Raw genomic sequence first — 22,554 nt, 5'->3', positions numbered from 1 at the left:
TCATAATATCAAATATATATATATATATATATATATATATATATATATATATATATATATATATATATATATGCAGAGCGTTCAAGACACAGTGTGTAAAGTGATGCTGCATGTGAGAGAAATAATGTGTTTTTTGAAAATTAAAGGAGGTCAACATATTTTGCTACGACCCACAAATAAAAGTATGAACCTGAAAATTAGCATAAAAAGACCTCTTTAAAATACGGTGGTCCTTTCCACACTCAGAAGGCCCTCTGAGGAAATGTGATCGTGATTTTGGGCTATATTTCAATGTTCAGGAATACAAATGTTGATGTTACAGTATGAAGTCAATGTATTAGCCTAGGTGAAGATATTTGCTGAAGTTAGCATGCTAACCGGCTAGCCCCGGGCTGTCAAAAGCTTCTTTGCTGGCAATGTGATCTCTGTTCGGACCGCTAGCTGAATGGCTCGCTGAGCTAAGTGGCTAATGGAAGCTACAGTTATGTGATTCTCCTGCCTCTGTTAAAAAGCTGATTAGTCTTAGCTAAAGAAATTCATTACTGAACCCCACATAACTTTCCACAGGTCCCTTGTTTAAGATAAAATTATTTTGGTAACTTTTCCAAATTGTCTACTTACCCAGGAAGCAAATAAAAAACACAACTGAGTGTTTTACTGCTGTCCTTGATGAATAAATCCTAAAATAGTGCTGTGGAAGGAAACTCTTGCCTCGTTCATTCCTTAATGGTTCTGAATCTGACACTGATTGTCAGACAAAGCTCCTCCTCCAGCTCACACGAGACAAACCAGGAAGCAGATCATTTTTCCTCCACCAGGAAGCAACACAGACACACTGAGAGACGGACAATAAGAATCTCTCTCTCTACAGACCCACAACAGCCCCTGAGGGAGGAAAGCTTCAGACGGGAAATACTGGGAATTTTGCACCTTCAACGCGCTGCCGGCTGTGAGTTTAAGGGCGTGGAGGGGACGACTCCCAGTTTATTAAGTTCCAGGGAGCCACGATAGATGACTTCCTGTTTACCCACTCAGCCTGGTATGAAAATGTCTTTCCGTTCAGAGGAGGATCTGTCCTGTCCTGTGTGCCAGGACATCTTTAAAGACCCCGTTGTCCTGACGTGCAGCCACAGCTTCTGCAGAGACTGTCTGCAGAGATGGTGGAGGGGGAAACCTAAACAGGAGTGTCCGGTTTGTAAGAGGAGATCATCGAGGAGCGACCCGCCTCGTAACCTGGCGTTAAAGAACCTGTGTGAGAGCTTCGTACAGGAGAGAGATCAGAGCTTCTGCAGTCTGCACCCTGAGAAACTCTTCTGTCTGGACCATCAGCAGCCGATGTGTGTCGCCTGCAGAGATTCAAAAGCACGTGGATTCAGACCCATCCATGAGTTTGCACAAGATCACAAAGTGGAGCTGCAGAAGTCCCTGAAGCCCCTCAAAGAGAAACTGAGGGTCTTCGAACAAGTGAAAGAAAACTGCGATCAGACAGCAAAACACATCAAGTCTCAGGCCCGACACACAGAGAGGCAGATTAAAGAGCAGTTTAAGAAGCTTCATCAGTTCCTAGAAGAGGAAGAGGAGGCCAGGATCTCTGCTCTGAGGGAGGAAGAGGAGCAGAAGACTCAGATGATGAAGGAGAAGACTGAAGCTCTGGGTAAAGACATAGCAGCTCTGTCAGACACGATCAGAGCCACAGAGGAGGAGCTGAGAGCTGGAGACGTCTCGTTCCTGCAGAACTACAAGGCTGCAGTGAAGAGAGTCCAGCAGCGCCCCCTGCTGGAGGATCCACAGCTGGACTCAGGAGCTCTGATAGACGAGGCCAAACACCTGGGCAACCTGAGCTACAACATCTGGAACAAGATGAAGGAGAAGGTCTCCTACACTCCTGTGGTTCTGGACCCAAACTCTGCTCATCCAGACTTTATCCTGTCTGCAGATCTGACCGGTGTGAGACGTGCAGAGAGACAGAAGCTTCCTGAAAACCCAGAGAGGAACGACTACCATCGCTCAGTCTGGGGTCGTGAAGGCTTCAGCTCAGGGACTCACAGCTGGGACGTCGAAGTCGGACACAATCCCGCCTGGTTCGTCGGTGCGGCAGCAAAGTCTCTCCACAAGAAGGGACCCATGAAATCTGGGTTTTGGCAAATTGAGTTCTTCAACGGTAAATACAGCGCACGCTCGTTAGGATGTCTTCTCGCTGACCTCCCGGTGAAGAAGAAGCTCCAGAGGATCAGAGTTCGTCTGGACTGGAACAGAGGAAAACTGTCATTCTTCGATCCTGATGCAAACACACACATATACACCTTCACACACACCTTCACTGACCAGCTGTTTCCATGCATGGGCACTTTGAATGAACTCTCACTGAAGATATCAGAAGGCAAAATCTACGTAGTGAAAGAATAACGGACAGAGGTTAGAAACATTAATGAGAAATGCATGTCTGAAAAACAGCAGCGATCAGCCACGACATTATAAAACACTGACAGGTGAAATTAAATTGATTGTCTTGTTAGAAAACTGTGTTCATCTGTGAAACTTTTGGTCCTGTTAAAACGTGAATGTCACTTGACCGGAGATGATGCCAACCTGACCTCCCTCGATCCAAATCCCATCAAACATAACGTGAGATGCACTGGAACAAGTCTAATTCCTGGAGGCCCGACATCAGAACCCACAGGACCCAAAGAATCCACCTCTAACATCGAGGTGCCACCAGTTGACGCCAACTTTTTCCCGTAAGCTTACACTGCGAAAGAAGCAGCTGTAACTCGTTTGAGCCGTTCAGTCCAGTAAAATCTGTAAAATCAGTTTCTCTCTGATCACGTTAGTTAGTCGGTCATCTTGAGTCAACATGACGTGACACGAAGCAGGAGATTTGGGTAAATATATTGGCGAGAAGTCAAGCTTCCAGCGCTGTATCCAGTTTTTAAAGGAGCAATTTTTAGTTTTTTGGCAAGAAAAATATTCAGAATAGAAAAAGTTTTCTAAGCCTGAAGCACCAAATTGGCACAAATATCATCCGTACCTGTCAGTTCTTTTAGTGTTCTGGCTGATCGGTGTATAATTCAACATTATAAAGATGTTATATTACCAACAGATGCCTATTCACACTTTAATCAAAGCCATATAATATATGAATAACACATCATTCCAGCAGAGTCGTGTTTGTTTCCACAAGGTGAATTTCAGTCCAATCGTTATCTCCTTAGAAAAAATATGTTTGTTTTTTTTATCAACAAACACTTGAAAGTAGACTTTACTGTTAACTCTTTATAAAAGTGAATATAATGCAGTATGAATGAATTGCAGCCGTGTTCTGTATTTACAGGCTGTTCTTTACGCGTCTGCCTGCTGCAGTCGTATCATTCGACCACATGATGGCGCCACAAACTGTCTGATGATCATGAAGGTTCATGAAAAACACAGAAAAAGAAAAGTTACTTTTTTTTTTTTAATGCCTGATCTGAGCTCTTAATTCAAAATGTGAATCCAGCTGTTTTTTTCTCTTTTTGAACTGCATTTTTAAACTGTTTGATTGTTTATGAATTCAAAAATATATTTCAAATGATCTTCTTTGACCTCGACTGTTAAATGTTTGTTTTGTGAATCCTTTTTTAATTTGAACTATTTATTGATGGATTATGATTTAATTTGTAATTCCTCTTTTTATTGCCCATTAAAATATCAAACAATGAATGAGTTTGTGATCTATTCTATTTATTTATAGATTAACACATTCATTTGTGAACTCATTCATGAATGCCTGTTTTTATTGTACAATTAGTTCAATGTTTTAATACTATTTACGTGACACTTGTGGTCCTCCATAGACCGGAGCTACAGGCCACAAATCAATCAGTCTTTTACTATTTTCAATTAATAATATTTTAGTACTGTGATTGCCTAAATGTGTCAACAACAGCCCACAACAACATCACAACGTTCCCTGATAATAAAAAAAAAAAAGACCTGTTCTCTAAGGATCCTGCAGCATCAGACGACACATCACCTCCTTTTAATTAGACTGGAGTCTAATTATTAGTCACCTGTGACCTGAACATCAGCTGATCACAGGAGAGAAGAGGAGGAAGAACAGGAACGAGACGGTGGTAATGTGATGAACTGCACTGTAGGTACCACCTCATATTCAGGTAATAAGTCTGTTCAGGTGCTGATCCAGATTAAAGTCCAGGTGTGACTCGTCAAAAAAACAACAACAAAAAAAAATTCTGTCCATCTAATCAGTTTTTTTCTTCTCATTTATCAGCACGTCATCCTGAAATGAATCACAGCTTCTAAGTCGTGTTTTGCTGTAAAATGTAATGTGACGGGTCAACAGGTGTTACTGGATGTTGCCATGGAGACAGAGCACCGAGGTATCCTGACTGTAGGCTGGATCACATTTCAGGTTTAATGCAAAATTAAAACAGTACAGTCGGATCACAAAATATCAAACTGAACATGAATAATAAAGGAAAAAAACAGTCAGATCAGGAGTTTCATTTCCCTGCTGTGTGTGTGTGTGTGTGTGTGTGTGTGTGTGTGTGTGTGTGTGTGTGTGTGTGTGTGTGTGTGTGTGTGTGTGTGTGTCTTCAGTCTCATGTAAGTTTTTTTCTCTGTCTGTTCTCTGAAACCCCGTCGGCTCGTCGCTGCTCCACATCTCAGCCGGTGAGACATAAAAACTCGTCTGGTGAGTAAAAACCATCGACGCTCTTTTCGCAGCTTCTTCTTCAGCATTTTGTTTTTGTTGTTCCGTCAACATCACAACAACATGACACAGACATTTTGTCATTTAAAGCTCATTTAACTAGAAGTTTGTGTCATGGATCATTTTTCTGCAGCGTTCTTCAAACATCTGATGATGAAAATCTGTGTGAAAGTTTGTCGACATGATTCCAGATGTGATGATCAGAGATGCTTCACACAGATGTGTTTTTAGATTTAGTTATTTCTCACCTTTTGTGTTGTTGGACTTCTTATTCAGTAACTGATGTTGGGTAGCAACTTTATTTAGTTTTTTAAACGTTGTCTCCGGCTGGTCTCACGTTGTTCCTTGTTGGACAAAATAACTGAAGACATCAGCGTTTGAATACGATCGTTTTCTGGTTTCTGTGACAGAAATTATATTGTGAAACACAAAGTCTGGTTACTTTAATTTCTAAATTATGAAGCATTTGAGTTGAGTTTTGTCGTTAACGCTTCCTTGCAATGAAATCTGTAATTTCATGACTCTTTCTCATCCTCCATTGCTCCATTTCTTACATTTTAAGAATCTAGAATGAGAACGAGTTGGTTTGTGAGCAGGATTACAAAAAAACTGCTGCACAGATTTTCATGACTCTTGGATGGCGGATGTGTCTCTGCCCACAGTAGAGCCTGTTAACTTGTAGTGTGGATCCTTCTTCTTCTTCTTCTTCTACTTCTTCTTCTTCCTCCTCCTCTTCTTCTTCTTCTTCTTCTTCTAAATATCACCGACAGTTCCCTCCAGTGTTTTGGACCATGGGAGGTTATTATGGGCTGTTGGTTCTGGTGGCAGTCGCTTTGCTTCTGTCGACCGGCCGATGTGATGTGAGCTGCACGGGGAGAGACGGCCAACCAGGACAGGCAGGGATACCTGGGAGAAATGGATGGGCTGGAGCCAAGGGAGAGAAAGGAGAGCCAGGTAAAGTTTTTCAGACAGGTTTCTGTGAGTAGAACTTTATTTTTTGAGGTGTATTTGTTGGTGTTTTTGCTTCGTCCCTTAAGAGAGAGAAGATTAGACTGTTAGGTGTGTAAATAATCTGTGTCAACATGTTTCTGCTGAAGTCGGTCATTCATTCGTTTTGATCCTCCGTCTGTTCCTCCAGCTGTGATGGCCAGCGGTCCGGTGGATCCAGCGGTCCTGCTGAGGCTGAAGGGGGAGAGGGGGAATCGGGGAAATCAAGGGCTCATGGGTCCAAAAGGTTACCAAGGACAGGTGGGACCAGCAGGTTTCCCTGGTGAACCTGGTCGTCCTGGTCCTGAAGGGAGGAACATCGGCCAAGGTGATGATCCGTTTTGTTTTCTCCATGTTTTCACAGCTGAAAAAGAAATGAAAAAACTTATTTATCCTGACAAAACAGTTTTTCTTCCCACCAGTTTTTAACTCATAAACAGACAGGAAGGAAATTTAGACCAGACTTTGGTTTGGTTCACTAGAGAAAACCTTTTCTTACCTCTCTGTTCGTGTTTTTGGGCCTTCCAAACACGTTAAAGATGCTTCAACAAAAACCCTCCAGTCATGGAGAAGAAACAGACAGGAAAACAGTTTCTGGCTTGTCTCCTTGTCTCCACTCCCGGATCTCACCACCTCACTTGACAGCCGGGTTTGACCGAGCCGAGTTTTATAAAACTGGAGGAAGAAAAAAAAAAATGTGTTTTTGAAAATACCTGTCGTGTGGACAACGTCTAAAACACCTCCAGCTGCAGCCAAAGTCAAATATCACTGCTTGTGTTTCAAACCATGACGGTTTTGTAGACGTCACTGCACACGTCCAGTCTGTCCATGTCTGTTGTTTGTTTTGTTTGGAGGTTAATTAACTGTACGTAGTCAAACACATCATATATCCTCAGTTTTCCAATGATAACGAGTTATTTATGTCCAAATCACAGAACTACAAATGTTCATATTTCTTTTTCAGTTGTGAAAACTAATGAACAAAGTGGAAAAGGATGGTGAATGTAGAAGTTTGGCCCCTCAGCTTTGTTTTAAATCTGGCCCTCCTTACAAAGACGTCCTCAGGTAATGACTTTGGGGAAAAAGACACCTGGAAAACAGATTTTCTCTCCTCTCAGGTGTTCACTCCCCTCAGCAGGCCCGTTCAGCCTTCTCAGCCGTGAGGACTCATTCCAGTTATCCTCGCTTCGACCAGGTTCAGTCTGTCGTCCATCACACTCTGTCGCTCTCGTCTGTTTCACTCTGAAATCCTTCACTGTAATCTGTGTGTGTGTGTGTGTGAAACAGGCTGTAACCTACCAGACTACTGTGTTCAAAACTCAAGAGGACTTTAACGCAGCCACAGGTCACTTCACCTGCAGAGTTCCTGGTGTTTATTACTTCACCTTCAACTCAGTCGCCAAGGTGAGACGCCGCTGTCCGTCCTCCTGCTGCGCTGCTTCACGGTGTCTTGTTGTTTTTACATCTTCGCGTATGTTTTGTGTTGTCATCATCAGTTGTTTTGTGTGTTTTAGGCCAGCATGTGTCTGCGTATAGCCAGCGAAGCTCTGGCCAACAAGCTGGGCTTCTGTGATTACAAAGGGAGCGGAGATCAGGTCAGTTTCAGAGATGTCATAAATCATTTACACATGAAGTGCAGAGAGATAAAAGTAAATAGGATAAAAGTCTTGAACTTTGCATCATCAAGTGATTTCTCCTCTTTCTGAAGTTTTCATTTATCACCACAAATATCCATTTTCCTGCATCCAGTGTACGATTTGGAAACTTCTCACCCTCAATCACACCCAGAGCAGCTTCCCTCCACCTGTACAGTCTGAGATACAGATGTTTATTCACTAACTATGATGTTAAAGACGTCTAATTCTAGCTTATATCTGTAACTAAATAAGAGAAATTGTTAACGCGGTGTGCAGCAGCAACCTGCAGAACACGCCCTGCTGACAGCTCGCTGGCTGATCTGGGACCAGGTGTGGTTCACAGGATGTTTTCACCACCTGAGGTTTGAAGGCTTGTGTTGTGCTCCAGGTGCTGTCGGGCGGCGCGGTCATACAGCTCAGAGCTGGACAGAAGGTTTGGCTCGAGTCCTTCAGGGACCAGCAGAGAGACACTGACGCAAGAGACCTCAACGACAAGCAGATCATCTTCAGCGGCTTCCTGCTCTTCTCAGATTCAGAGTAAAGTTCCGTCACGCGCTCGGTGACGTCACAACAACATGGACGCATTTCAGACGTTAGCATCTGTTAGCAGCTGTTAGCATCTGTGAAACATCAGCGATGGTTTGGTTTCAAATTCACTTGATCTGTTTCCTTCATATCGTCTCATGTAAATGTCTTTGAATGTTGTTTTTGTCTGCGAGTGCAACTAAAACTAAATTAAAGTTTTATCACTGTACATGTGCGTGTTGTGGAATATTAAAGGAGCGACACGCAGATTTTAGAGGCAAGCACCGATTTTGTCGCAGTTCCCAGAACTTTAAATGTATCATCAAAGTTCACAGTTTCATGATATAACAACAAATAAATGTTTTTGTTAAAAGTAAACGTTTATCACTAGTTATATTTTTCACTGATGTGATGCAACATTAACAGAAATCAGCAAATGTAGAGTCAGGATCCAGTCCTGCTGTTGAAGCATAAACACACTTTATTGTGTTATTGTACAATAATGATTTGAATTAAAATCTTTGGTTTCACCTGAATACATGCAAAAATATTTTTAAATGTTTTAATATAAATCTGGATCCAGATCTTAAACAAGCTAATTTCTGCCATAAAACAAGTAAAAGTCATTATAAAAAGATTGAAAATAAACACAAAAATGCATCTAGTTAGAAGAAATTGTAGTAAACTGAACTAAATTAAAAACTTAATAATTTGGATTTACATTTACACAAAGTGCACCTGAAACATTTGTCATGATTCAGGTTTTGATTCTGTTACTTCCTGTTTTATTTTGAAATTGTGCCCTTATGTGGAGTGTTTTCCCGCCCTTTACCTGTGCTCACCTGAGTCTTGCTGTGTTATCTCGTGTCATGTTTCTGGTTTTTATTCCTCTTAGTGTTTTCCTGACTTGTACTTTCTTCTGGTTGTAACTTGTTTTTAGCTTTTGTGTTTTTACTTTGTATTTTTGGGGGATTTGCACTTTTGTCACTCAGCTTGTGTTAAATAAAGCTTTGTTGTCCATCCTGACTGCCTCCCTCCTGGTTTGTATTCAGGTCCTCACCTTTTTTTAACAACGCAGCATCTTTAAAAACCTCAAACAAACCGGGCCAAGACGTCTCTTCACATCCATGTGTGGAAGAGACTGAATATCAACAGAGATGTGCTAGCAGTTTCCCCCTGCGTCCAGTCTTTATGCTAAGCTACGCTAACCACATCCTGTTTCAGACACTCAGAGATAAAACAGATATTCATTCACAGTCTCATCGCGGCAGGAACCACTTTAAATGTGATTATCTCTCATTCTTAGTTCTCATATCGATCACTTTAGCTGAGGATGGTAACATGTAACCCTGCTGCTGTTTGATAACACTTATTTTGTTGAGCCCCAGCGATGTCACGTCTTCATTTTAAGCTCAGCAGCAAGGCCGATATAAAACGTGAGGTTATGATCTGGTCTCGTTTGCTGAGTTTCCCTGGTCGTGCTTAATTCGTACAGTTTTCAGTTTTCTGCGTTCGATTCTCCTCTGAAGGATCTGGAAGTGAAACTGTTTTTGGTTCTTGCACTTCCTCTTTCTCGTACACTTTTGCCATTCTGGCACGTCCTCCGTTGACCTCTTCCTCTCATTAATGTGTGTGTGTGTGTGTGTGTGTCTGTGTTTTGGAAGTTTGCGTTATTTTCGATCAAATTGCTGAAATCTGCTTCTTGGAAGAGCGAATCCACATCCTGAGCTCTTGTTCCCACAGCGAAGGAGCACCATCAGCTCCGGGTGGAGCTTCTGTAGGGACGGAAAACGACAACAACAATAATAATAAAAGAAACAGTGAGGAGATTTCCAAAAGTTTCACAAACACATCAAATTTGATTTATATTTTATTATAAAGCACCTTTCAAACACTTCAAAGTGCTCCACAAGTAGCAAAATATACACCTTGAAAATAATGATAAAAATGTAAATAAAACTATATATTTTTACAATAGTTTTGTTTTTTAAAAGACTCACTGATTTCCTGCTCACTGTGGTTTTTAACAAATGTTACTCAAACTGTCATCTTAGTTTCCAGCCTGCTCACCTGTCCTGTGTCAGCTGAATTAGCCCCGCCCTGTTACCTGTTACCACACCTGCGCTGTGTTTCTGGTGTTTCTCTGTTCATTTCTCTCACCTGTGTGTTTCGTGGCCACGGCGTCGTCTCCCCCTCAAATCGATACTGAACTCGTGTTGGTGCTGAGAGAAAGACGTCAGTGTCTTCTGACTGAATCTCTTCAGTTTCTCTCGTCTTGTTTGTTCTTTCGAACGTCTGATGTGTTTCACAGTTTCATCTTGTTCATCTGTTTCAGGAGTCGTGTTCAGTTACTGCTGCTGAAAACACAACGTTTCCTGTAACGCTGCTTCATAATAAAAGCTTTTAAATGACTAAATAACAGGGGACTTTTATTGTGTTATAGGACATGAAACATGTTGGTAACTGAATTAGCGTAGCCACTTTGTTAGCGGTGATTCTTGGATATTACTGCGGATATCGGGACAATCATCGCAGTGGTGGATGACGCATCTTCAATCCATTAGTCCAGTTGTTGGAAAAGCAAAACCGAGTGAAACCGAGCAGCACCAGGCCGACAGAACACAGATGGAAAGATTCATTTGTGTCACGCTTACAAATGTTGAAACGCTTGGACTCCACCTCCAGATGGAAGTAAGTAAACTTAAAGTGAACGTGACGTGTCATAGAAATGTCAAATCGTAGCTGAAGTTACTGTCAGCTGTATGTTTCAATTTGGCAGCTTGTTGGTGTCGTCAAAATTTATTAAATATGTTTTAAATCTAAACACAGAAAATGCTGATTTAAAACTCTAACACTTCAGGATTTCTGTCTGTCTCTCTGTCACCTCCCAGATTTGCAGAACTACATTCAGGCGGCTCTGAAATTCACTTCCGACTGAAAAGCTGCTGATTCTTTTGGTTTTCGTGTCGTCTTCCTCCTCCGGCTGCTGCTGCAGGACTCGGAGCTTCACCTCAGTTTGTTTTGAACTCCTCGTGGTGTGTTTTTATTTACCTGTCAGTCTGAGCTCTCAGGTGAGTTTGAATCATTTCTCATCGTTCATTATTTAAAGGAGCAGTCTGTAGTTAAGCAGAAGAAGTTTTAATGAGAAGAGACAGATCACATTCATGAATAAAGTGAATACAACAAACTGACCTTAAAGAACGACACAATTTATACTGTTTCACTTTGTTTATATGTGGCGGACCCTGCCACATTTCTAGCTTCAGTGTTCTGGATCCTGGTTTTCCTCTGAGAACAGCTTGTTGATTCAGTTATAGAAAACAGTTTGAATTATTACCTCATTAATATTGTAAACATTGAAATTCTGAGTTTGACCCTCTTCTCCAAAAACCTACGTAATACTCCTTTACTTTTCTACATTTACAGAATGTGTAGTTGACATTTATTTGTGAAAGCGAATCTGCTTCTGTTAACAAATTAACATCCTGTCACTCGTTACGTTGGACATCAGCACTCGCTTCTTCACATTGCCTCTTTTTTCCTCAAAGTACTCCATCACACTTAAAACCTTATTTAAGTAAAAGTAAATATTCTCAGCAAAATATAATTTAAAGCATCAAAAGTGCTCGTCTGCTGTGTTTTCACTCTGTAGATGTTTCAGGTTGTCTAATCGACAGCAGTGTATGATCTTCTTCTCTGTCTTCATGACTCTTCTGTCCTTTGTGACGATGCTTTTTTCTGCCGAGAAGGTTTTTAAAGAGTTTATTTAGCCGAAGAAAGAGAAGAATTTTCTCAACACATGAAGAAAAACTTGATCCTTCAGTTTTATCACAAATGTTCAACATTAACACATCTGAAGAAAGAAGCTGAGTCCTCCTCTGTTCCGTCCTCGTCTCCTCTCCTTCTCATCCCTCCTTATCTCGTTCGAGTCTCTCCTTCCTTTACCTCTTTTCTTCCTCTCATCCTCACACGTGTTTTGATTCTCCTGTTTCCTTCTTCCCTCCCTTCCTCTCCTCTCTCCTTGTCTCCTCTCCACTTTCTTCTTGTCTATTCCCTCCTTCCCACGTCTCACCTCCTCTCCTCTCTCCTCGTCTCCCTGTCAGCTCCTCCATCATGCACCATCACTGCCTCCTCGTGATCGGCGCCCTGCTGTCATTGGCCGTACCCCTGCTGGTTGCCATGGAGACCTGCCCAGCAACAGGGATGCCAGGGATGCCAGGTTTGTACCTGTGTGTACATGCAGTACATGTTGTTTATCTGTTGTTGTTGTTGTTCTTGTTTGTTTACACGTCTCTCCATCCTCAGGTATCCCTGGGATGCCCGGCAAAGACGGTCGTGACGGAGAGAAAGGAGAGAAAGGACGCTCAGGTATCCGACACACATGTTGATCAGAGTTGTTGAGTTTCAGAGACGCCATATTGATCCATCCAAAGACTGTTTGGACACAAACCAAACTGTCCTGCTGTCGTCTTTATGGAAATAATCAAGAGTGTTGAATTTGCACAATGTGCCCTAAGTGTTTGTCCTTTACTGGAACATCCTAAAACTTTTCAAAACGGTTTAATTTTATTACTTTGATTCATCTTTACATGAATAAAATGGAGCACGAGGACAAAACATCCAGTTTGATTCCAGCTGTTGTTCTTCACTCACTGCCTCGTCACACGTTTTCCTCTTTACCATCAGCTTTTCAATAAAGAAGGCAAAGCAGCCTAAAAAAACCCCACACAGAGTAAAAGTTCTTTATAATAGAAGGAAACAAAGCAGTATATCAGCATGCTAACAAACCTAAATGTCAAATAATCAGCATGAAAAAAAAATTGCATCAAAAGACGATGACATGAAGAGGAGATAAAAGATTAATCACAAAGTCGTGCACACTGTTAAAACTTACCGAGCTAGGCTAATGCTAGGCTAATGCTAGGCTAACGTCCTGACTACAGCTCCAAACACAGCAGGAGACTGATATATTGTCTTCTTATCTCAATAAGTTTCTCTGAATGTTGAACTGTTCCTTTAACCTGCCCTGGATGGTCCTCATACGTGACGTTGGTGCTGTTTTCAGGAACACCGTGGGACGGCGGGCTTGGACCTCAGAAGGGAGAGAAGGGGGAGCCGGGGCAGATGGGATGGCCCGGTAAACGAGGTCAGAGCGGGGAACAGGGGATATCCGGGCTCCCAGGGGTGCCTGGAAATCCAGGAGAGCCTGGAGATCCAGGGTAGGTGATCAGACAAACCCTTGAGCAAGGCACAGGTGAGAGTGTTCATCACTGTGTGGCAGCTCGTTTTAACTCGATCTAAACAGCTCGTCATGTTTCAAATCCAAGTTCATCTACATTTAATGTTCCATTTGATCTCAGACATGGTTCGTATTCCTTGATAATCTGGCTGTTCATCAATGAAGTTGATGTGTTAACGAGGTTCATTAGAGCTCCACAGTTCTGTTATCGTCCCTCTGAGCATCTGCGTTGCTTCTGCAGGACTGTCGGCATCCAGCCGAAAGCAGCGTTCAGCGTCGCCAGAGGAACCAACGAGTACCCCGACAAGTCGAGCGTCATTCGATTCACCAGCGTCATCACCAACCTCAACGATGACTACAGCACGGAGACGGGACGCTTCAGGTGCGGAGCCACCAGTTTTATTATCGTGTTCCAGAATCACCTGATCGTGTCGGTCAGAGTCAGAATATTTGTTATTCTCGTTGAGGTCAAACTAGATTATTTTGGATGACGACAGGCTGAGATCATTCAGACGAGACTGCGGATGTTAAACAGTTACTGGTTTGATTTTTACCATGTTAACTATCTTTTATCTTAACGTTAACGAGGGAAAGCGAGTTGTTACCTCACACAGTTCTATATGAGCAGCTCCTTCTCGTACATTACTCCCAAACATATTCAAAGTCGATCCAGTGTCTGTCTTTTGCTCTGTAGATGTATTTTTGATGAACGTCAGTGGTGCTTACTTCCTGTGAATAGTCTACTTCAAAATAAAAGTCAACTTGCATCTTTGAGACAGACAGTCTGAACTAAGGAGTCAACTTTTATCACAAGTCATCAACATTGTTAAAACATTTTGTGAACTGTTGCTGCAGGAAGTGAGTCGGATTCATCTTCTGGGAAACATTGTTGTGATATTTCAGTGCAGAAGCAACCGACAGAACGATGTTGCGTCCGGACTGAAAGCTGAAAGATTCGTCTGATTCGTCTGCAGTTTTTTGGGGGAGAGAATAAGTGAAGTTTGTGGTCTGCAGGTGTCGGGTACCTGGAACGTACTACTTTGTGTTCCACGCCTCTCTGGAGGACCGACTGTGTGTGCTGATGAAGCTGGACGACAATCTGCTGACGCCGTTCTGCGATCACCGCCGCAACAGGAGACAGGTACAACAAACTACTGTGCCGACAAGTTCAAATATCTCTTTGGTTCTGTTGAGCACAAAAAACAAACATGACTCATCACGTCCATGAAAATCTTTACAGTATTTTACGTATCTTCGTCTGATTCCAGGTGACGTCTGGCAGCCTGGCGGTCTACCTGTCCAGGGGTCAGGAGGTCTGGCTGGAGACTAAAGACTACAGAGGGATGAGAGGAAAACCAGCTGGTTACAGCATCTTCTCTGGCTTCCTGCTGCACTCTCACTGACCGACAGGAGAAAACATCTTCACTCTGAGACTTTTTTATAAAAAGTACATGGTTACCTTTTTATTTTCACGTCATTTTACTTTATTTAACCAGGTAAAAAAAAAAAAAATCTCTTTTCAAGATAGAATAATAAATACCAAACTGTCAAACAAAACAGTGCAGGTGTAAATCTAGTTTCATCACGATACGATATTATATTGATTCTTTAGCCAATTATATGATATTTGTTCAAATTCAACATGTCATACAGACACGAAAAACAACTACAATATTATTTGATAATTTCATTACTGAACTCTTCAGTGGAAATAGGCATGCTGTGGGAATAAAGGTGTATCTTAACAGTGGCAGCGATATTAATCTTTGCTTTTACTTTGTATTGATGCTATTTGATTGGTGATCAGTTAATTGATATATCGACACAGATCGATGCATCAGTACACCCCCCACACTGTGTCCAATATCTGTGTGAGAAGATTGAGCAGATCTGTGTAAACTTCATGAAATGATGTCAAAACAATAAAAAGTTAAAAGAAAAACACTTTGAGCAGGAGTTTTATTTTCCTCCGTGTTTCTGATGGACAAACCAGAGGAGGATGACACGAGGGATGTTCAGTTGGTTGCGAGTTTAAATACCATGTTCACCATCACAGAAAATAAAGATGAAAATGTTTTTGTTTTTTAAATGTTTCAGTGTTAATGTAATCAGATAATCCCCCTATTTTTACTGAATGAATCTAATCTGATTACATCTTTTTCGCTGCAACTGTGACAGAAAACAGTCACATGTATTCTTTTACTGCTCCAGTCTGTCAGTATGTTTATATCTCTTCCATCAGTCAGGAAACAGACTGTTTGAACTTGGACAAACCCAGATAAACAACTGGAGAGACGATCAGAACATCTGTATCCGTGTAATTTCTCCAAACTGACGCTGTCAAATTCATACACAGAACAACTTAGGGGCAGTTTGACAGAGAAATTACAAAATGTACAGTTTGAACATCAAATGTTGTTGCATTTCATGAAAATCTTAGAATCATAAGTTTAATCACTCCAGCGTCACAAAGTAATCATGAGGAGATATTTGCAAATGATGAGATGAAATGACTTAAAAACAAAACAAAGAAAAAGATGATTTTACATTCTGGATATCAACAAATAAAAATACAAAACACATCCTGGACATAAAGGAGGAAGAAATGGAAAGAGGATCTGAGAAAGTACAGAAAATGACAGACTGGCATATTTAACAGGATGTAATCATTAAAAATATGCATCAGCTGCTTGTTGAGGAAATTAAACATTTTGTGGAACAGATACTGATCCTGAGGTCAGGAGCTTCAGCCACACGCTGCCAGGAAACCAGTCTGTGTTTGAGGCGTCGACGGAGGAAGTTCACCGAAAAAAAAACAGAACAAAATGTTAATTTGGAGGAAAGATTTTTATAATCAGAGATTCAGCGATGCTTCATCATCAGTTCTCCATCAGGTGGAGTTTTTCCTGAGTGCTTGTGAAACTGTTTCACTTCCTCTGATGAGGAACTTGCTTTGTCAGACAAACGCAATAAAAAATAATTACAGATTTACAGGAAAGGAAAGTGAACATGCAACGATGGAGGACGGTGGAATGAGAAAGTATGTCTCATTTTTATTTCAACTATATACCAAAGTACAAGTTCAGGTGAGAATTAATTATAGCACGATGGATGAAGGTCCTGACTTCAGATTTCACTGATATGGAAGTAAAATGTATTTAAAATATCCAAAGTTCTTCTAATAAAGAAGAATGTCCCTTAAATATTATTTGTTTATTGAGGCATGATTGGCGCTCGCTCGTTGGGTAAATGTTGGGTCTGATCAAGAACTGCTCAATATGGAAAGTGTCATGAGAGGACTTGAAGAGAACTGATTGATTGATCGATTGATTGATCAACATCATAATTAACATTTCAGTTGGCCAAGGTGCAGCAAATCTGAAACATTCATCCTTTTACACACGGCTGAATTAAAACTCACCTGTTCAACAATCACCAAGAAATCATTAATTAACCGCCTGAGCCCCGACAGCTGCACGGCTAGTTGAGCTAACAAGCTAACAGCAGGTAGTGAGTGTTCCAACAAACCACAGAACCAAACGTGGTGTGTCAAGTTCACATTGTTGGTTTATCATCCACCTGACACATCAGCAGGTGGAGGAGACGGTTTACACGCCAACATGGCCGCCAAACCCGCAGTCTGAGTCTCATGTTTTTAAGGACACCTGCGACAGTTTTTACACCAGACTGTGATGTTTTTCTAACCCTGACCAAGCGGCTGGCGGTGACTCACATGACCTCAGAAGTCATTTAATTGTTTTTTGATCTAAAATCTAACCGGCTCCTTCTGTTAGATAAATGTAAACACTCTGGACTTTGCTTTACTCCCTCTCTGTCACTAGCAGGGTTCATTTCCTCGCTGTGTTTTCCTCACAGCGATCAGCATGAACACCAACAGAACGACGATCGTGCCGTCCTGAAGCGTTTCACTTCCTTTTTTCTCCTGACTGAGCTGCTGCTGCTGCTGCTGCTGTGAAGCAGGACGGCTCTTCACCTCCGTCTGCACCAGCTTTTCTTCCAACCACGAGACGAGTCACCGCGTTACCTGCACATGGTGAGACTTCTGTGTCCTACGTAGCCAAAAGAACAGAGATGTTGATAGAGAGAGACGTTGTTGATGGTTTCATAGACTTTTCCTGTTGCCTCATGTTGCTTCATGTCTATAATCTGTATCTGACCTTGAAACATTAAATTTTTATTTGCCAGCTTGATCAAAATAGTTAGCTGCTGCTGTCCAGTCTAAGTTGTCATTTATGTGTTTGTGTTTATCAGCTGAGTTTCACATCAGGGGTTTGCTTGTGTTGGTGTCTGTATTTCAACATTCAACATCTTTAATGAGTCGTCAGGACGTCTTCCAGCAGAGTCTGTGGCGACAAAACCAAGAGTGTTTTAAACCAGAACATGGTGATTTAATTCTGTGGTGGTGATTTCTTGAGAACAGACGACAGAACACAGGAGAGAGAAGTCGTTTCTTTATTCTTTATTTAGTCAACCAACAGCGTGAGATTCTCTGACTGAAGACGTGAAACACCTCTCGACACAGTTTCCCTCTGTGGCTCCAGACCAAGAATAAGACTAGAAACGTGAAAACAACGTTGTTCAGGATTAACTCAATGCTGGAACTAGTGTCTCAAATAACATTCAAGGCCTGACAGGTGACGTAAAACATGTCAGTCACTTAAAGAACGTGTGCAGTATTTTCCCACAATGATTTTCTTTGCCTGAACTAAGTACTTGAATGCCTGAACCTAACCAGAACGTAAGCACAACATTGTCACAACATAAAAACTTAAAGCTGAGCTTAAAGAAACTCAAAGTTGAAACTAAGAAACATGAAGTCTGAACATTTAATCCTAGAAATTACAGGTAGAAGTGTTGTCAGATATCAACCTTTAATCCAAAGTGAGTTAGCAGAAGGGAAACCCTCCATAGATCAGACAGCTGGTCTCAGCTGGTCCTCAGCAGAGAGTTTAACTCCGAGTCATCTGTGTTGTTCAGGCGCCCTGGTGGCTGAGCTGCAGTACTGCAGTGTTTCTCCTTCTGGTCCACGTCGGCCCGGTCGGCTCACAGTCCTGTGGCGCTCCGGGGATTCCTGGGATACCCGGCACCCACGGGCTCAACGGGATGGACGGCCCCAAGGGAGAGAAGGGAGACCCAGGTGAGCTCATGTTGGACGTGAAGACGTCAGATACGTTAGAAATGTTTTGTTCTCGTGTTTCTTCAACATTTCTGATTTGAGAACATGTAAATCTGCCTGCAGTTGGATTTAGCGCTTGATTATTAAATTAAAGGTCATATTAATAAAATACTGAAGCGCTGAAGGGAAAGTAAGAAAGTTAAACATTTAATTTTTTTGTGTCACAGAAAATAGTTTAAAAACTCTCTTGAAAATTTTTTTTTTACAGAGGCCCTGAGGAACAATTAGGAATAGGAAAATATTTTTTTTTTCTTGCCCACAATTTGTCCCACTCTGTTACACACATGTAGAAATTAAGAAAAGAAATCTCTTATCACAGAAGCTCTTTTTGTAGTTTCACACACAAAAAAATCCTGAAAATGTTTTTTTTTTCATTCCATTCCAAACTGAAAAAGAATATTTTTGTGAAAGCATTTTTTTCACACATGAAAAAAAACTTATAGTAAAAAAAATAATTTTGCACCACAAAAGAAAAAATCTGAGTTGGCCCACAGGGTTTCTGTAGTTTCACACATAGAAAAAAAAAAACAACCAAAACTAAACAAAACTAACCCATTTTTTTCCACTCGGCTCAACACATGAAAAAAAAGATTGTCCTGAAAAAAGATTTTTCCACTTGCTTTCACACATGAAAAATCTACTTGCCCACCTTCTTTTTCAGTCTGTTACTTTCTCGACACATAAAAAAAGATTCTCGTGAAAAGATAAAATGTTCACTCAGTTTAAAGTATGAACTTTTTCCTACTCTAAATACCACTGAAAAAACATTTCACACATGAAAAAAGAATTTAAAACTTAGAAAATGGATCGTCATTTTCCGCCTGGTTAGACACAAAAAAGTTTTTATAAATAGACAAATTAAAGAACATTTCCATCTTTCAGTTTGCAGGTTTGCAGGGAGAACTTGATGTACATGTTTATTTATTTATTACAAAAAGATTGTTCACATTCAGTTTACAGTAAAATAAAACCAGATGTTTAATCTCGGTGTCGGTTCACTCTGACTTCCTGGTCACATGTAGTGGGTGTTCCTCTGTGTGAGCAGGTGAGGACGGTCAGCCTATCAGGGGCCAGAAGGGGGAACCGGGTCCGATGGGCCCCCCGGGACGGCCCGGGATGAAGGGTGACATGGGTCTACCGGGGCGCCCGGGGGAAAGAGGCCGGCCCGGGGAGAAGGGGAGAGCCTTCAGTCCCTCAAACCAACAGAAATCCTTCTTCTCCTACAAACGGATGATATCTCAAGTACCAGAGGTCGACACTGCCATGGTCTTCAACAGGTCAGTGCTGCGACGGTCAGAGAGCTGAAAACTAATGAGGAAGTCAACAGGAAGACAAGATGTTTGACTGTGGCTGTGTCTCAGTTCAGGGTCTGCGTCCTCTGAAGGACTCGGTCTCTGTGGTGTTTGAAGGCGAGTCCTTCAGAGACCTTGTTAACCTCGGCAGCCGTTGTTAAATGTGGCGGTCGAGCCTCTGGAGCGTTTCCTGGTTGTGTCACCAGATGTTTTATCCTTACGTCATGATTTCTGCCGCCCAGGCCCACGAAAGTGACGATCTACGCCACGTGATGTCGCCATTTTCTCTACTTCATTCTTCTTTTTCGGCGCTCAAAGAATCTTGGAATATGTGAGGCCATGAAGGATCGTAACAATACATCCTCCAGAAACAGGGAAAAGAAGGAGCACACCTTCGCATGACGTTGTGACATAATCGTCCTTCAGATGCTCCCCTGAAGGATGCAGACCTGAACTGAGACACAACATATAACAGGACACGACAGGATTAATCAAGTTTTGTTGCAGCATTAAAGCCCCAGAAAACTTGGTTTATAATCTTAAGTACTTCTGTATTGTATCTAACATTCGGAGCTACGTAAGAGACACTCACAGTCTGTTCCTGTTTCTTCCCACAGTCCGATCCTGCCCGACCTGGATCAACAGTTTCAAGGTGAATCGCTGACAAACGGAACATTCACGTGTGTCGTCAAAGGGATCTATTTCTTCAGTTACCACGTTTCAGCGCGGAGCAGAGTGAGTTTGATCTCAATAACCAGCACTCGATACTCTGAGACTCTTGCACAATATCTTTTTTTTGCATGATGAAACTTCTGACTGGTTACGATTGTCCTGAAACACGTTTAGACACGAGCTGTGAGATACACTCGGACTGATCGACGTCTGCACTGAACTACTGACATCTTCGCTCCTCGCTGCGTCTGTTGTCTTCTTCCAGGTGTGTCTGCGGCTGATGAAGGGCAGCGACGGTCACATGACGATGTGTGACACGTCCGAAGGTTTCCTGGTCACCTCCGGCTCGGCGGTGCTGAACCTGGAGGTCGGAGACACGGTGTCAGTGGAGGCGACCAGGTACAACAGCATCGTCACGAGCCAGAGCAGCACCAGCCACATCTTCACCGGCTTCCTGATCTTCCCCACCGCCTAAAGCCTCAGATCCATGACATCAGTGTTACGTGATGACATCATAACCCCACAGACTTTTTGAGGTTATTTTAAGGTCGATTAGATGAAATATGTCTCCTGTAACAGTACGAAGATCAGCAGAAATAACAATGGATCAATGTTTTTGTATGTTTTAGCCCATTAACAACAGATAATGTGTACTTCCCAAAAACTTCCAGCAGCTTTTGGGTTATTTTAGAACAATAAATCCATCGTAGTGAACAATTCATCAGCTTCATTCAGCTGTTTTCTTACATTTTAAAAGTAAACAGAACTTCAGGGTGTCATGGTTGTTCTTTTCCTGCTTTATTTTGTAGGTTTTATCCTCGTGTCATGTTTTGCGTTACACTTCCTGTCTTTGTCTTTTCCCTGTCTGTGTTTCATATGTTAATGCAGCTTGTTGAATAAAGTTTGCTTGTGTTTGTTCTTCCCGTCTTGCTCAGGCTTCATCTACTCGTACATGATTCATTTTACAAACAGGGTTTTGAAAACAAATCTCTGTCCAGACGAGCGTTTTTTGCACCATTTCATAAGTTATCTGTGTCCACACAACACGCCTGAAAACACACATCTCACAGCCGGTCACGTTTACTCGGCGTGCTTGTGCGGCTGTAAACAGGAAGTAGATTTCCTCGACTGAATCACGTGACACCTTGGAAACAACAACAGTTTTCTCTGGGTAGAAAACTGACTGTTGACTTATTTGTGTTTCTCATTTTCAGCCGTAACTTAAACTTTTAAATATATTTCGTTAAACATGTTGGAGAGATTTCAGTTTACAGGATATTAGATGCAAACTATCTGAAATAGCTTCATTGAAAGTGATAATTAAATAGTATTTAATCTAATATGAAGTGCAGGGAAAGTTTACCCAGAATCCTCTAGTGTCGCCCTCGTCTCACTCAGTGGGTTTCTTTCAAAATCAGTGATGGAACGTAACTAAGTACGTACTGACGGTTTTGAAATACTTGTTCTTTTCTTGAGTATTTCCATTTTCTGCTTCTTTACACTTCCTCCCTGCTAAATTTTGGAGGCAAATATTCTCACATTTAACATAAGATCCCTTTAGACTGTGTTATTTGTATGGGTGTCGTTCACTTTTACCAAAGCAATATTTACAGATTAATCTTTTACGCTGTAATTCTGCACCTTGCACAGTCGTGGTTTGTGTTTAGAAGCAGACACCTGCAACATCCAGCAAACTTTATCCACGACTGAGATTTACACACTTTATACTTTGATGCCCTCTAGTGGAAGCATCAAGAAAACACTGTAGATGTTGTCAAAGAACATCGCAGAACAGAACCAAGAAGAAATCAGTAGTTCAGACCAGAAATGTTTAAATCATATAGGAAACATCACAATGTGGCATCAACGTCTTTATTCAAAGACAGAAGGCAAAATAACAGTGAATCAAACATGTCAGCTAATCTGACACAGTAACATCTTTTATATAAATATATTTTTTATGAGTTTTTCAGTGTTGGAGAACTCAACTGGAATTCAATAAAACAAAGATAAAACTTGTTTGTAGAAACGATATATTGAACCAGGAGTCGGTTAGTTTATGGATCAGGTTGTTTTAATATTCTCCATGTTCGTCTCTTCTTGTCTGTTGGAAACAAAACAAAGTCACAGTGAAGAAAGTCTGACCAACCTGATCCACTCTGAGTGTAAATACACACAGAAACTTAGGGAACGTAAAAGACCTTTTAAGAACTAATGTGAATTGTTTTGGGGATTAAAGGAGAAATTTGAATTAAAGAAAAGTATATTTTTGTTTGACAGGTTGAGGACAGGAA

General features: G+C 41.5%; 4 protein-coding genes across 4 annotated transcripts; all 4 read left to right on the top strand.

Annotated features, from left to right (window-relative positions):
* Positions 1 to 85: 85 nt before the first annotated feature.
* Positions 86 to 3,680, top strand: LOC119021711 (nuclear factor 7, brain-like). Its single transcript, XM_037102177.1, has one exon. It carries the CDS (start codon positions 1,012 to 1,014, stop codon positions 2,404 to 2,406), a length of 1,395 nt encoding a protein of 464 aa, XP_036958072.1. The 5' UTR covers positions 86 to 1,011; the 3' UTR covers positions 2,407 to 3,680.
* A 902-nt stretch (positions 3,681 to 4,582) lies between these two features.
* Positions 4,583 to 8,886, top strand: LOC119021889 (complement C1q subcomponent subunit A-like). Its single transcript, XM_037102476.1, has 7 exons — positions 4,583 to 4,693; positions 5,482 to 5,665; positions 5,850 to 6,026; positions 6,817 to 6,893; positions 6,986 to 7,102; positions 7,213 to 7,293; positions 7,724 to 8,886. Exons 2-7 carry the CDS (start codon positions 5,503 to 5,505, stop codon positions 7,874 to 7,876), a joined length of 768 nt encoding a protein of 255 aa, XP_036958371.1. The 5' UTR covers positions 4,583 to 4,693; positions 5,482 to 5,502; the 3' UTR covers positions 7,877 to 8,886.
* A 1,205-nt stretch (positions 8,887 to 10,091) lies between these two features.
* Positions 10,092 to 15,041, top strand: LOC119021884 (complement C1q subcomponent subunit C-like). The gene is made up of 8 exons (XM_037102467.1): positions 10,092 to 10,551; positions 10,752 to 10,931; positions 11,964 to 12,079; positions 12,166 to 12,228; positions 12,926 to 13,079; positions 13,341 to 13,481; positions 14,114 to 14,240; positions 14,368 to 15,041. Exons 3-8 carry the CDS (start codon positions 11,974 to 11,976, stop codon positions 14,500 to 14,502), a joined length of 726 nt encoding a protein of 241 aa, XP_036958362.1. The 5' UTR covers positions 10,092 to 10,551; positions 10,752 to 10,931; positions 11,964 to 11,973; the 3' UTR covers positions 14,503 to 15,041.
* Positions 15,042 to 16,949: 1,908 nt separating this feature from the next.
* On the top strand, positions 16,950 to 21,179 carry c1qb (complement component 1, q subcomponent, B chain). Its single transcript, XM_037102550.1, has 5 exons — positions 16,950 to 17,153; positions 18,098 to 18,257; positions 19,342 to 19,573; positions 20,206 to 20,323; positions 20,526 to 21,179. The coding sequence occupies exons 1-5, from the start codon at positions 17,151 to 17,153 to the stop codon at positions 20,733 to 20,735; spliced, it is 723 nt and encodes a 240-aa protein (XP_036958445.1). The 5' UTR covers positions 16,950 to 17,150; the 3' UTR covers positions 20,736 to 21,179.
* The last annotated feature ends 1,375 nt before the right edge of the window (positions 21,180 to 22,554 follow it).

Source organism: Acanthopagrus latus, chromosome 6 (genome assembly GCF_904848185.1).
Source record: "Acanthopagrus latus isolate v.2019 chromosome 6, fAcaLat1.1, whole genome shotgun sequence".
Classification (NCBI taxonomy): Eukaryota; Metazoa; Chordata; class Actinopteri; order Spariformes; family Sparidae; genus Acanthopagrus; species Acanthopagrus latus.
This window is presented reverse-complemented; position numbering and strand designations above follow the sequence as displayed.